The 13,815-nt window shown below is 47.1% G+C and overlaps 1 protein-coding gene across 1 annotated transcript in view; it reads left to right on the top strand.

Moving 5' to 3' along the window:
* Positions 1 to 13,815, top strand: part of ATRN (attractin) — a 150,827-nt gene that overhangs the window by 130,509 nt on the left and 6,503 nt on the right. The window contains exon 28 of the mRNA XM_066548861.1: positions 13,552 to 13,666. Within this exon, the coding sequence (XP_066404958.1) occupies positions 13,552 to 13,666 (115 nt within the window). The remainder of the gene's footprint in view (positions 1 to 13,551; positions 13,667 to 13,815) is intronic.

The following is a 13,815-nucleotide window of genomic DNA, read 5'->3' as shown; positions in this document are numbered from 1 at the left end:
TGTGTACTGGATAATGTTAACATATTTCTGATTACAAATATATATTCCAATATATCTTGTGATTAGCAAAGAGGAGCATGAAGAAATCATGGTCATACACCAGGCTGGCACATGCTTACACACAACATGTTGAATTTTTAGTAAAAGCATATTTAAGAGGTGATAAAATAATTTAAAGGTCTTTTTGATGTGATGCTTTGACCAGCACAGACTTTTATACAAAAAGAAAAAATTAAGAACCTGAAAAAACTGATTATTTTTCTTTCTCACCTAAGGCAGCTGGATTGTTTTGTTTTATTTAGACTGAAGTTTTTTTGGAAGTTTTTCTCATTAGGCTTTAAGGTTAAGAAGGGCAGGCGTGGATTAGATGTTGGGAAGAAATTCTTCTCTATGAGGGTGGGCAGGCCCTGGCACAGGTGCCCAGAGCAGCTGTGGCTGCCCCTGGATCCCTGGCAATGCCCAAGGCCAGGCTGGACACTGGGGCTTGGAGCAGCCTGGGGCAATGGGAGGTGTCCCTGCCATGGCAGGGGTGGCACTGGGTGGGCTTTGAGGTCCCTTCCCACCCAAACCACTCTGAGATTCTATGATTAGTCCAGGTACTAAGTTTCTCACACCTTCTTACTATAATATGAGAGCTAATTCTTTAAAAAAAAAACCCAAAAACCTAGCGTGTATTTTATTCATTGTAAAGCACATGAAAGCAGTCTGACCCCAAAACTTCTATTTGGTGAGTAATAATTTTTAAATCTTGACCTAAGTACAGGCATTAAGGTTGCCTGTATAGCTTTAGCTCTTCCTTATATATGTGTAAATGTGGTCTGGCATGGCAAGTTTTAATACTTTTCCATGTGATTGGTGTCCTGCACCACCTTCTGGGTGGACACTGTGCAGAAGCAGCTTTTCAATATATTGAATCACAGAATAGTTAAGGTTGGAAAATCCCTCTAAGACCATTGAGTCCAACCACTCCCCCAGCCCTGCCAGGGCCAGCACTGCCCCATGCCCACACCAGTACCACAGCCACAGGGTGTTCAGATCCCTGCAGGGATGGGGACTGGAGGGCTGGACAGTCCTTTCTGGGAAGGCATTTTCCCTAATTTCCAGTCTAAACCTCTCCTGGTACAGCATTAGGCTGTTTCCTCTCATCCTGTCTTGTACCTATTTTGGAGCATAGTGGAAGTAAAGTAAAATTTGCAAAGGTCCTCAGTAATTCAGGTGATTGAATATCTGGACCTCTCCTTGGATGCTCTGACTGGTTCTCCTCCCCATTGACTTTCTTTTGACTCCAGATCCTCAGATTTTCTGATTTTTCTATAATTTCCCTGCTTCTTTCATGAGGCTGGTACTGTGAGTCATTACCTCTAACAGCTCACCAAGACCTGGGAATCCACCCTTGGAAAATGGGATTTTCACTCACCAAATCAGACTGAACCTTTATTTCATTGCTCATCAAAAAGGCCGTGGGATGTGGATGTTCCTGGGGCTGGAGGCAGATCTGGGAGGATGTAGCCTGGCTGCTGATGGTTTTGGGTTGCAGTCTGTCTGTCTGGAGCCCTTCATCTTCTTCTGTTGTCTGGAAGTAGCTAAAAACACCTCTCCTCTGGAATCAGGCCAGAACAAAGCTGTTCTAAACTTTTTGATCTCTGACAAGTTGTCTGCACTCAAACTACAGAGAGGATAAGCTCCTGGATCTCTTGAGTTCTTGTAAGTGTGTTATTCCTCCTCTTGTTCTGCTGCCCTCATCTTGTCTGGCCTCCTTGGGTTCCTCTGGAATGGATGGAGAAGCTGGTCTGAAGCACAGTAAGACAGACTGTGGAGAAATATCCTATTTTAGACCCTGAAATCATTAGGAACTGGTAATTGCCTCTGTGCTGATAACTCGGATACATGTTTCTTAATCAATTTTGGGCACAGATGAGGTGGTCTGATCATGCAATGGCACAAACCCTGTACAGTAATCTGAAGCTGAGGAGATGAATGGATTTTTCAGGTGCACTTGAAATGTTGTGCCAGTGGTAACTCCATAAAATCAGTCAATGTTTTGGGTTGGAGGGGAGCTTAAAGATCATCCCTTTCCAGCTCTCTGCCATCACCTGCTGGCCGGTGTGGCTGCAGAACAAGGGTGCCTCTACATGACAAGGAGTGTTACTAGGTTTGATGGGGTTTATATAGTTTTTTCTCATCTCGGAGAACTTGGCTAGGGAATAAAAGTAGTCACAAAAGGCCAGAGTGTTTCACAAATGGAGAGGAGGCTCGGGAAGGTTGTGGGTTGGAAGCAACTTGGGGAATGATGCTTCTGAGATAATCTGACCTGTTGGTCGCTGCATGGAAATGGATTTAAATAGAAATGAAAAACCAATCTGAATATGTATGGGGTGTTATGGTTTAACACTAGCCAGCAGCTTGGGTTTTTCTCCTCGTCCCTTTTGCACCTGCATGGGAAAAAGCTCTTGGCAGGAGGGAGCTGCAGGAGGATGGGCTGGGGCAGTACAGAATTGGACAACCGTGCTTCTCTTTGTGGTCTGGCTGTTCTTTAACTCTTAGCCAAGGAAAGAGGGAAATGTTACTGTGGTGCTGGATGTTGTATCTGCCCTCCAGTTCCTCTGCCATCCACTATGTCAAAATTGGAGTCTTCATTTTAATTGCAAGAAAGCCAGACTTGCATTATCATGAATTCAGTGATGCTTTTCTTTCCCCATGGGAATCAAAGCTGTTGGTTAATGACGAGTTGATTTGAAGGTAACAAAGGAGAAGTGGAAAATGGTATGTCTTGTCTGCAAAAGATTAATTTCCTATTCCATTGTCCATAGCCAGTTGGCAGCCAGTGTCAAGCTAGTTCCATCCTAAGCTAATGTTTTCCAGCTGGACAGTATTAGAACTGTGTTTTCAATTAGTAGTTTTCCTGGGGTACTTAGGAGTAATAGAAAGTGATTTACCTGCAGGGAAGCAATTCCTATTAGAGGCTGCAGCTAGGCAACACGTTACTAGCTGCTTTGGTTTATTTGCCACTCAACAAATACCCACTGAATCACAAATCTACCACTAAATTTGCTTAGTTATTACAAAATCTGTTGGCTTCTCTCTGCAGCTCTTTGTGCGTTCAGACGTGCTGAATATTGCAATTATTTTTCTAAGTGTGTTTAACTTCCTTGGGTGCCTGGGACTCATCCAAGTGTCTGAACTGGTATTGCTGTAGCTCAGGATTTTTTAGGGCTTGTTATCGGATTAATCTAAGTCTTGTAATCCTCTGCAGCCATGCTCAGAAGCTTTCCCGAAAGAATTTGGGAAGTTTATAATTTTGACATTGATTTCCATCTATCTTGAAGTTGCTAAAGGCAAGAAGTTACCTTGGAAAAAACATGCACAGCCTAGCAAGCAAGTTCTCAGGTTGAGCAAAGCACTTACAGGGTCAACAAGAAAATGGTTGCATTGGGAAAGAATGATCCTCAAATTGGAAAAAAATTATTTTGGAATCTTTTAGAGGAGAGCTGGAGCAGTCTTTGCTGTGCTGTGTTCAGGGATCCAGCATGTGAAGCCAGTGCTAAGTGTTGATTATCTTTGCACCCATGATCTTTAGTTTCCTAAAGGGAAAGGGAGAAGCATTTGGTGGGCAAAATCCTTATGAAGTTCATTTAGTGTGTTCTGTACCATTGTACCAATGTGCATTTAAATCGGCTGTTTGAGGGCTTCACTACAAATCCTGAATCAGACAGCGAGCTGATTCCTTAAAAATAGCAGATAAATAGATGGGAAATAGCATCTTATTCTAGTAATTAGTTTGCTTTGTTATGGGAGAAAGTGCTTTTGAGTGGTTTAAAGGCTGCCAGAAGATCCCATCTGTTCATGAAGTGCAGAGCTAAAGTGATGAGCTGATTTGGGAGTGGGTAGGGGGTACCACAGATAAATGAATATATTTTCAGTTTATTTGTATTTTGCATCTGAGCGATACCCTTGTTAAATTCCTTTTATATTGCAATGAAGTGGCAGCCAGCAGTAAAGGAGCAGAGAAATGAGTAGTAAGTCCTGTGCCACAGGGTGCAGGGTTTGGGGAAGCTGCAGGGTGAGGAATGATTTAAAATGAAGCATCTGCCAGCCCCAGCACTTCTACAGGGTGAATTCATGTTAATTTTGACATGTGGCTTGATTTTGGGCTGTTTCATGCAGCTGGAGTTCAGCAAAGAACTAAAGGCCGAGGAACTGATGGTTTTTACAGCTTTTATCCTGTTCTGGTTGTCACTCTTGATGACTGACTTTCCCCTTTACTTCACATGTTGCTGACCTGCTTTTGGTCCATGAGATTTGCTGATGGACCAGCTTTTGTGACATCTCCCAGCCTACGCCCCTTCAGTGAGCTGGGTTAGTGTAAGCATGGCAAGGACAGCTCCAGCGAGCTGAGACTGGGGCTCCTGTGCAACAGGAGGATTTGGAGGGAGGCCAGGCATGAGGTGTGATGCACAAAAGCCTCATCAAGCAGAAATGACCAGGCTGTGTCAAATCATAGAATTGGTAAGGCTGGAAAAGGCCTTTAGATTACCACGTGCATTCATGGACACAGCACCACCACTGCGTTCACCATTAAACTGTCTTCAAGTACCACATCCACGAGGTTATTGAGCATTTCCTTGCATGGTGATGCCCATTTCCCTGGGCAGCCTGTGCAATGCTTCACAACTCTTTCCATGAAGAAATTTTCCCTAATGTCCAGTCTAAACCTCCTGAGGCACAACTTGAACCAGTTTCTTTTTGTCTGATCAAGATGTGTTAGAGGGGGACAGAGCAGCTTAGGGTTTTTCAAGGATGATACAAATAGGCTGAAAGTCATTCCTGTCCTCAGAAGGATAATAGTTGCAGCAAGGGCATGAAATTGAGGGATGGGGGAAATAAAGGGAATAATCCTGATCTGCTGTGGCACTTGCTGGAGATGGATCACACGCAGCCTTTGAGATCAGAAAGGCCAGTGTAGTTCTGCCTGACCTGGCTAAGGTAGGCTCTGGGTTTCTCAGCTTGCCTTTGGAAAGGATGTTTAATTGCTAAAATCTTATTTCTGGGCCTTCTGGCAGTTTCTGGTTCTAGGAGCTTTTCCATACGTTAACACAGAGGAATTCCAAGGCTGTCTGTGTGTAGCTGTCTCTTTGTCTTCAGCAAAACCACTTCCACTCTTTAGGCTCCCTCCTGGAGCATCGAGGTGACAAAGGAATACACAGGGAGGACAGCCCAGCTTGTACTTCCTATTTGGTGTTTATTCCTCATATGCTGGCCCACTTTCAGGGCATGGAAAAGTGTGGGATCCCCTTTGAAGGAATGCCAGGGGTAGGAAGGGAGCATTCCCTGGGCATCTGAGGTGTGTAAAGTGGGTTAGCTGCACTAGAACTCCATAGAGACTGGCTGTGATTCCTCCTACCAAAACAGCAACAAAAATACCCGATAAAACCTTCACCTAATTAATTATTTCCAGTAAACAAGTGCCCAGTATCTTGGTTTGAATTCTATTGCAAAATTAGGGAAAAAAAAATTAGGGGAAACTTTTTCTACTCCCATGATATAATATGGAATATAGATCTTTGGAAGGGAGCTGTCATGAGATCAGCAGACATATCTGTTAAGCCTGCCTTGTATTTAGGGAACATTTGGCTGATAAGTGATTTTAACTAGTTTTAGGTTTGAAGACTGTATAAACATTTCCGCAGGTTGGACCCTGATTTTAGCTGATAAGGAGGAATTTGCTGGAAGGAGAGGAAGGAGCATGAAGCTTCCCACAGGAGAAGGATTTTCTAAGTTCATTTTTTCCCTCTAACGAGCATCTCTCTGATTGAAGTACTAATAACACCAGCAGCTTCTCAACAGCATTATCAAGGACTTATTTGCATTCATTTATGCCAAGTAGTTGTTTTGTGTGTTGTGTTTGCAATCCTCATCCAGCTGTCCCATTTCGTTGGGTTTTTTTACTTTGTTTTCCTGTGCAAAAACCAGCTGAGTGCTTGAAAAGAATTGTAAAGGTCCTGCCCCTTCACCTGTACGAAATCAAAATAAATACTCACCACTGCCCATATAAATGCACATATCTCCCAGATTTGCTCGCCATGGCCTCATCCATCCCTCCCTGGGAAGTGAAGGAGAAGGATGAGTGTTGGCATCCGTGAGTGGCCAGGCTCAAACTGTGACACGAGATTTGGTCATTTCAGGGGAGCTGCCTTGGAGATCCAAATTCATTCACCTCACCAATCCCTGCCCTTCACCCCGAGGTGGTGGCCTTGGGGATCCAAATTCACCTCACCAATCCCTGCCCTTCACTCCGAGCCTTGGGGATCCAAACTCACCTCACCAATCCCTTCACCCCGAGCTGGTGGCCATGGAGATCCAAACTCACCTCACCAATCCCTTCACCCCGAGCTGGTGGCCATGGAGATCCAAACTCACCTCACCAATCCCTTCACCCCGAGCTGGTGGCCATGGAGATCCAAACTCACCTCACCAATCCCTTCACCCCGAGCTGGTGGCCATGGAGATCCAAACTCACCTCACCAATCCCTTCACCCCGAGCTGGTGGCCATGGAGATCCAAACTCACCTCACCAATCCCTTCACCCCGAGCTGGTGGCCATGGAGATCCAAACTCACCTCACCAATCCCTTCACCCCGAGCTGGTGGCTGGCTGTTGCTGGACTCACAGGAGCCCGGGGCAGCACAGAGCAGTTGTTAAATAAGGGGGAGTAGACCGGGGGCCCCGTGGGGCTGGTGGCATGTGGACTGTAGATCCGGGCTGCTCAGATCTGTGTTCCCCATTTCAGGCTGCTAACATCCAGCTGAGGCTTTGAATGTGATCTTTGTTAGTTTCTCTCATGCACCAACCCAGTTCTGGGACCGAGTCAGTTCATTCCTCAGCCCCTCTAAAATTCCAAGGTAGTTATCAGGGACTAGGTAAATGTAAATTTTTAATCTAAACTCATTTACTCTGAATTATTGCTAGAAGTTCATTCATCTCTATCTTGCAGGACACACATACTACCCTGAGAATATAATTTTTAAAGTTTAATAATCTATTTTAATAGGAAATTGCTTGTAACTTGTTTTGCAAAGGTTCACTCAGATTTTAATGGCACAATTTAAAACTTGCAAATGGAATTTGACCCTTTTTCTACAGAGTGAAATCACCTGAACAAGTGGAATCAGTAATAAAACTGAACTGTTTGGGTAATGTTCCTTTTCTCATCCACCACCATAAGATTTTTCCTTTATTTTAATTTCCTTCCTGGAAATTGAAAACCATGTAAGACTTATTTGATCAAACCACAGAAACATGTTTTCTTGTTAAGGAAAAAAAATTCTCCATGGTATTTTTTTAATATATCTTGAAATGCAATATGCTGGCAGTGTATCACAGAACCTAAATAAAACTGATGCTGGGTTTGTGAAATTATACAGAATATTTATTGTTCTGGCCATTAGTTTTATGTGACACATTATTAACTTTTTGAATTTGTCAAGTACAAGCAGCATAAATAGAAATAATGAGATGAAATAAAAGTGTTTAGGTTGAGCATCACACAATTCAACCTACTTGGGGAAAGTATTTGGCTGTGAAATTGACTCCCAAGGGAACTGGTGGTGTATTCCACATCTGGGTCCCCTGGAAATAGCCCAGAGAAATTCCTGGGAAAGGCCCTGTCCATGTGGAGAATGCTGCTGGAAAAGCTGGACTAGTGAAATCACCTAATCTGTCTCTTATTGCTTTTAATGTCTATAATGGTTTACACTTTATGTATGCTAAATACACATCAAAACTCAGAAACAACTGGAATTACTTGGCTTTTAGTGCTGGTTTGGGCCAGTAAAATCATCTGTGGAAAGCAGCTGAGAGCAGCTATTGCTGCCTCTGGGAACACGGGGCTGTGTCACCACCCTTAAGGCACCATGAGCTGCCTGTTCCCCCAGACAGGGCTGCCCACGGCTTCCAGGCCAGCAGGGCTTCACTGGCTTTCTGCTGTTCCTTTGACATTTGTACCATTCTGATTCTTGCAGTTCTTGGGGCTTTTCCCATCGTGTCCATTGATTGTTGCTTTGCTGTGCAGGAGCATGGAAAGCCCCTTGCAGGGAAGGGTTCAGGTGATTCAGTGCAGGGGAGGGGGGACTCTGTCCCTGTGCCCCTCCCTGAGGTGAGAGCCCACCTGCAGAGCTGCCCCAGCCCTGGGGCCAACAGCAGGAGGACGTGGAGCTGCTGGAGAGAGCCCAGAGGAGGCCCCGGAGCTGCTGCAGGGCTGGAGCCCCTCTGCTCTGGAGCCAGGCTGGCAGAGCTGGGAATGCTCCCCTGGAGAAGGGAAGGCTCCAGGCAGAGCTCAGAGCCCCTGGCAGGGCCTGCAGGGGCTCCAGGAGAGCTGCAGAGGGGCTGGGGACAAGGCCTGCAGGGACAGGAGCCAGGGAATGGCTCCCACTGGGAAAGGGGAGATTGGGCTGGGATCTTGGCAAGGAATTCCTGCCTGGGCTGGAATTCCCAGATTTGCTGGGGCTGCCCCTGGATCCCTGGCAGTGCCCAAGGCCAGGTTGGACACTGGGGCTGGGAGCAGCCTGGGACAGTGGGAGGTGTCTCTGCCGTGGCTTTAAGATGAGTTTTAAGGTCCCTTCCAACTCAAAGCATTCCATGGTTCTGTGATCAGCTCCATGAATTTGTCTCTCCAGAGTGCTAGAGGCACAGCTGTTCATATTTCTTTGAGGACAAGAGGTGCCTCAGGGCAGGGCCTGCTGGCTCAGCCAGCTCAGCTCTGTCCATGGCCATTGACTGTGGGCTTTGCCCACCCACTCGAGCTCCAGGGCTTTGTTCTCCCCTCTGTATCTGCTCCCATGATGGGACTCTGCTGTTCAGGCACCTCTCAAAGCAGTCCTCTGGTGCTGAGTGTCTGAGAGATGCACCTTATTTGAATAGATTTGAATAATGTCTACTTTATTGTGCCATTAAGCCTTCAGTAAAAAAGAATCACTTCTTTAATTCAACAATGAGTTTATCAAAACCTCTGAATGGAAGTTGCTGGCAGAGGCAGGTTTTAAGCATCTGATAGAGGCTGTTACAAAATTTGGAAATACACCTATTTTATGTACCTTTTAAAAGTTTACCCTTAAGAGCCATCTCTCACATCTGATCTCTGCTTTCCATGTTCACTCAAAATCTTCTTGCAGGAGAATGGCTTGGATCTGCAACAAAAGAGGATATGGAACTGTGTCAGGAGATGTTTAGGTGGAGGTCAGGAAAGGTTCATCCCCAGAGGGTGCTGGCACTGCCCAGGCTGCCCAGGGAATGGGCACAGCCCCGGGGCTGCCAGAGCTCCAGGAGCGTTGGGACAGAGCTCCAGGGATGCCCAGGTGGGATTTGGGGGGTCTGGGCAGGGACAGGGGCTGGGCTGGCTGATCCCTGTGGGTCCCATTCAACTCAGAGGATTCCATAATCTGTGATAAGAGCACTCAGAAACCACTTGAGTGGGCAAAGAAAGGAGACCTGAGCTCTTGAGACCTCCTCACCAAAACTGCACTTGACGAAGCCAACCAGCTGCTCCTTAGACCCTTGGTGTCCTGGTGACACCTGCCTAGGTCACATCAGGTGACAGGCAGGGCAGGGCTGGCGCAGGGTGAGGTCTCCAGTCCAGTCACAGTGAAACTGCTGGTTGAACTGTCACATTTTCCTCCCTGAGTGCTGAACCTGGTCCCTGGCTCCAGCGCTGGTTCTGCCTTGCAGAGGGTGCAGTGTGTCCTTCACTCCTGACCTCCCTGCTCAAATTCCACATTCCTCATCCCTCACTGCTCTGAGTCATTCCCTCCCTGCTCTGTCTCCCGGCCGTGAGCAGCACTCAGAGATGCACAATGAGTCACAGTTCAGAAAACAGGTGCCTGAACCGGGGCTGTCAAAAATAAATGTGCAGTACTTGATTCTTTAGGCGAGGTTTTGTTGTTATTAACTGCAGCTTGTCTCAGGAAAAGCTGGATTGATGGACAATAGGCCATTTTTCCCCTTTTAGTTTTAAAATGGAGCTTAGCTGCAGCAAAGTGATGTCGTGCTTAATTCCTTCCAAATTAGTTTGCAACAGCCTGACAGATTTTGGGTGCATCGTTGTCCTTGCTGTGCATGGTTGAGAGAAATAAGGATCCCCACGCAGGGAACTATTAACAACATTTTACCAACCCTCATCGTTTTTGGGATTGTTCAGCCTGGAAAATAAAAGGGTTTGAGTTGACCTAATTGTAGCCTTTCAGTACCTGAAGGGCCCACCAGGAAAGATGGAGAGAGATTTTACAGGGGCCTGAAGGGACAGGAGCCAGGGAAGGGCTCCCACTGCCAGAGGGCAGGGATGGATGGGTTATTGGGAATTAGGAATTGTTCCCTGGCAGGGTGGGCAGGCCCTGGCAGAGCAGCTGTGGCTGCCCCTGGATCCCTGCCAGTGCCCAAGGCCAGGCTGGACACTGGGGCTGGAGCACCTGGGACAGCGGAATGTGTCCTTGCTCCCTGCAGGGTATGAGATGAACTTTAAGGTCCCTTCCAACCCAAAATATTCTATGATTCTGACTGTTTTCTGGGCAGGTTGACAATGGAAGGAAGGAGGCCCAGGGCTACCTCCTATCCCAGCTGTCTGTGCTGTGGAACCAGGAGAGCAGAGAGGAGCAAGATGGGTGACCTTGAGGACCAAAATAAAAATTCCATGGAAAGGGAAGATTGTGCCCACAGGGACTCATAATGAGAGTTTCTGCTGCACACTCAGGGTTCATTAGTTGGAAAGGGCAGAGGAGGAGAGAGGGTCTTGCCTGGGGCTGAGAGATGAGCTAAATTTCTCTCCAAGTCCCTTCAGCTCTGCGACTGAGAGCTATATAATGAACAGCTACTGTTTCTTTCTATTTTATGGTGTGCAGGAGACTCAGGGTGATTTGGGTACCACAACAGAGGCACTGTCAGAGCCTGAAATGCCTCTCAGGTGGTCGAGAACAAGGAGCAGAGAGGGGCACTTGGAGAACTGGAGGAGGCAGTGCTTGTGTTCAGGGAAGGAATTCAGAGTGTTGCTCTTCCAGTTGATCCAAAAGAAGACTGAGATCCAAAAGAGGGCTGAACTGTACAGCAGAGTAAAGCCCAGGGAGAGGGTTAAGGCACAGAAGAACGTGAGGCAGATGAATAAATTGAAGTGTGAACGATTTGAGGTTAAAAGAAAGTTTCTGGTGGCAGAGTGGTGAGATCCAGACCAGGGGATCTGGAAAGGTCTCCCAGAGGTGATGGCACAGGCTGAAAGTGTAACTACTCTTAAAGCAGAGAACTCTGCTTTTATGTGCCATTGCCTGTGTTGGTGGAGGGCTGGATTTGGTGACCCCTGAGATGGATTTTCCTGCCTCCTGTTTCTGCAGGTTGGCTGGAGGATGGTGAATGTGCTGCTGAGCATCCTCATGGGTTGGGAGGGACTCTAAAGGTCATCTTTCCATGGTCTGCCATGGCAGGGACACCTCCCACTGTCCCAGGTGCTCCAACCCCAATGTCCAGCCTGGCCTTGGGCACTGCCAGGGATCCAGGGGCAGCCCCAGCAAATCTGGGAATTCCAGCCCAGCCAGGAATTCCTTGCCAAGATCCCAGCCCAATCTCCCCTTTCCCAGTGGGAGCCATTCCCTGGCTCCTGTCCCTGCAGGCCTTGTCCCCAGCCCCTCTGCAGCTCTCCTGGAGCCCCTGCAGGCCCTGCCAGGGGCTCTGAGCTCTGCCTGGAGCCTTCCCTTCTCCAGGGGAGCATTCCCAGCTCTGCCAGCCTGGCTCCAGAGCAGAGGGGCTCCAGCCCTGCAGCAGCTCCGGGGCCATTAATCCATTGAAAACAAATACATTAAAAAGTATTAAAAAATACAGTCTATTATTCAGTTGCTCCTTCAGTCCCTCCATCACTTCTCTGCGTGGTCCTTGCTGCCCGTTCTGCTCAGTGCTGAGGGTGAGCACAAGAGCTCTCTGTAACCCAAGTGCCATCCTCCAAGCTCTAGAATTCAGCAGAAGTGTTTCATTAGCAGTGGAATAAGTAATATACTTGAGTCTCTCCAGAAGAAAATCAGCTTTGTGCTGTGTTCTTGCTCCCCCCATAAGGCAGAAATCCATGGGCTCTATTCCTGCGGCTCCTTCTCCGAGCTCCCTCCATTGCCTCTGGGATCCAGCATCAGGGTGTGCTTGTTTCCTTCTGGGAAAAGCTTTACTCTGAGTTGGGTCCCTTCGTTGGGGGTAGGGAGATGAAGAAACCTGCTGTCATAAACCAGGCAGGCAGCAGCTTCCATCATCCAGCCCGTGTAGCATGTATTTATCTGCCTGGCACAGACCAACAAACACTGCTGCAATCATTGCAGTAAATGAGAGATTTGGAAAGTTTTAAGTTTCATTTTGCTTGCTGTTGTCTCCTTTTGTCTTCTTTATTGAGCAGCAGTAATTTAACAGCATGTTTGACTCCTGTTCAGGCTTTTTCATGGCTTGCATTGCATTGAGTTTCTGTTGAATATTTGAGTACTATGGTGTAGTTTGATGCCTGATGGAAAAAGAACTAATTATTTCATTAACAGCAGAGTGGAATTTGTCCATACTAAAGAAGAAAACAGAAAGCACCCAGTGTATTGGGTAAAATGGTGTTTCTCAGCTTTTTTAGCTGGTGTGGAACAAAAGAAGAAACTCTCCTGAACCTGTAATCATTGGTGAACACTTGCATCCCAATCTGACTGTTATTGCAGCCCACAGTAGCACTGATCCTGTGTACCTGTGTGTGGGTTGGGGCCCAGCTGAGAACACACTTTAGTTTCTGGGCTGGGCTGTTGCATTTTGGCTTTCTGATGGCATTCTGAAGCTGGCTGTTGATCATTCAGGTAAAATCTTCACAAGAGTGCAGTGGGAGATGGTCACAGACACTGAGGGTCAGCAAGGGCTCCAGTCCTCTGCTCCTCCAGGGAGAAAGCTGACCACCTATTATACATCAGAATCACAGATTGAAAGGGCCCTTAAAGCCTGTCTAATTCCCCCTGCCATGGACAAGGACACCTTCCACTAGACCAGGTTGCTTCAAGCTCCATCCAGCCTGGCCTTGAACACTTATTTCTGTTCTTGGGAAAATGTTCTTTACTCTGTTAATGCACAGAGGGCTGTTAAGGTGGTACATGGACTTAAATTGTGGAAATAGAATTTGGAGTGTCGAATGGCCGTGGTGGTGCGTGCTGATATCAGTGACAGGCTGCTGATGGGGTCGATGGAACAAACCCTCAGTCCTGTTGATTACATAAGCTGCTCCTTTGTTATTGAATTTAGGGAGAAATACAAGCCTTGTGTAGTGCTTGACTTTTTAATAGCCTGATTTTTATTAAGTGAATGTGTTTTCTGGTGATGACTTGTGTTTTGATTGTTGCTGACAGTGGTTTTAGCTTTGCTGGCTGTGTGCTGGAAATCTGCCCAGCACAGCAGTGTGGTTCATGGTGGTTCATGCCCTGGGGCTTGTAGGAGCTGGAGGAGTGATGCTGGGGGAGGAGGGAGGGTGTAACACGCTGTTTAACATTTGTTTTCTCCCTGCTTCCCCTGCTGCAGACTGTACCAAAGCCCATCGCGCTGGAGCCCTGCTTTGGGAACAAAGCAGCCGTTCTCTCCGTCTTCGTGAGGCTGCCTCGAGGGCTTGGGGGTATTCCACCACCAGGACAGTCAGGTGAGCATTGCTGTTGTCTCTGGTGGCTTGGAATTAACTCTGGACTCCTTCCCCAGCCTTACAGGTTCACCTTTCCTGATCCCACAGCAGCTGCTGTAGCCACAGTTCAGCTTGGGATGTGCTCGAGGTATTTTAGGCTCCCTGGTCTG

This window comes from Molothrus aeneus, chromosome 4, assembly GCF_037042795.1.
Source record: "Molothrus aeneus isolate 106 chromosome 4, BPBGC_Maene_1.0, whole genome shotgun sequence".
NCBI classification, from domain to species: Eukaryota; Metazoa; Chordata; class Aves; order Passeriformes; family Icteridae; genus Molothrus; species Molothrus aeneus.
The sequence above is the reverse complement of the archived record's forward strand: the minus strand, read 5'-3'. Positions and strand labels throughout refer to the sequence as shown.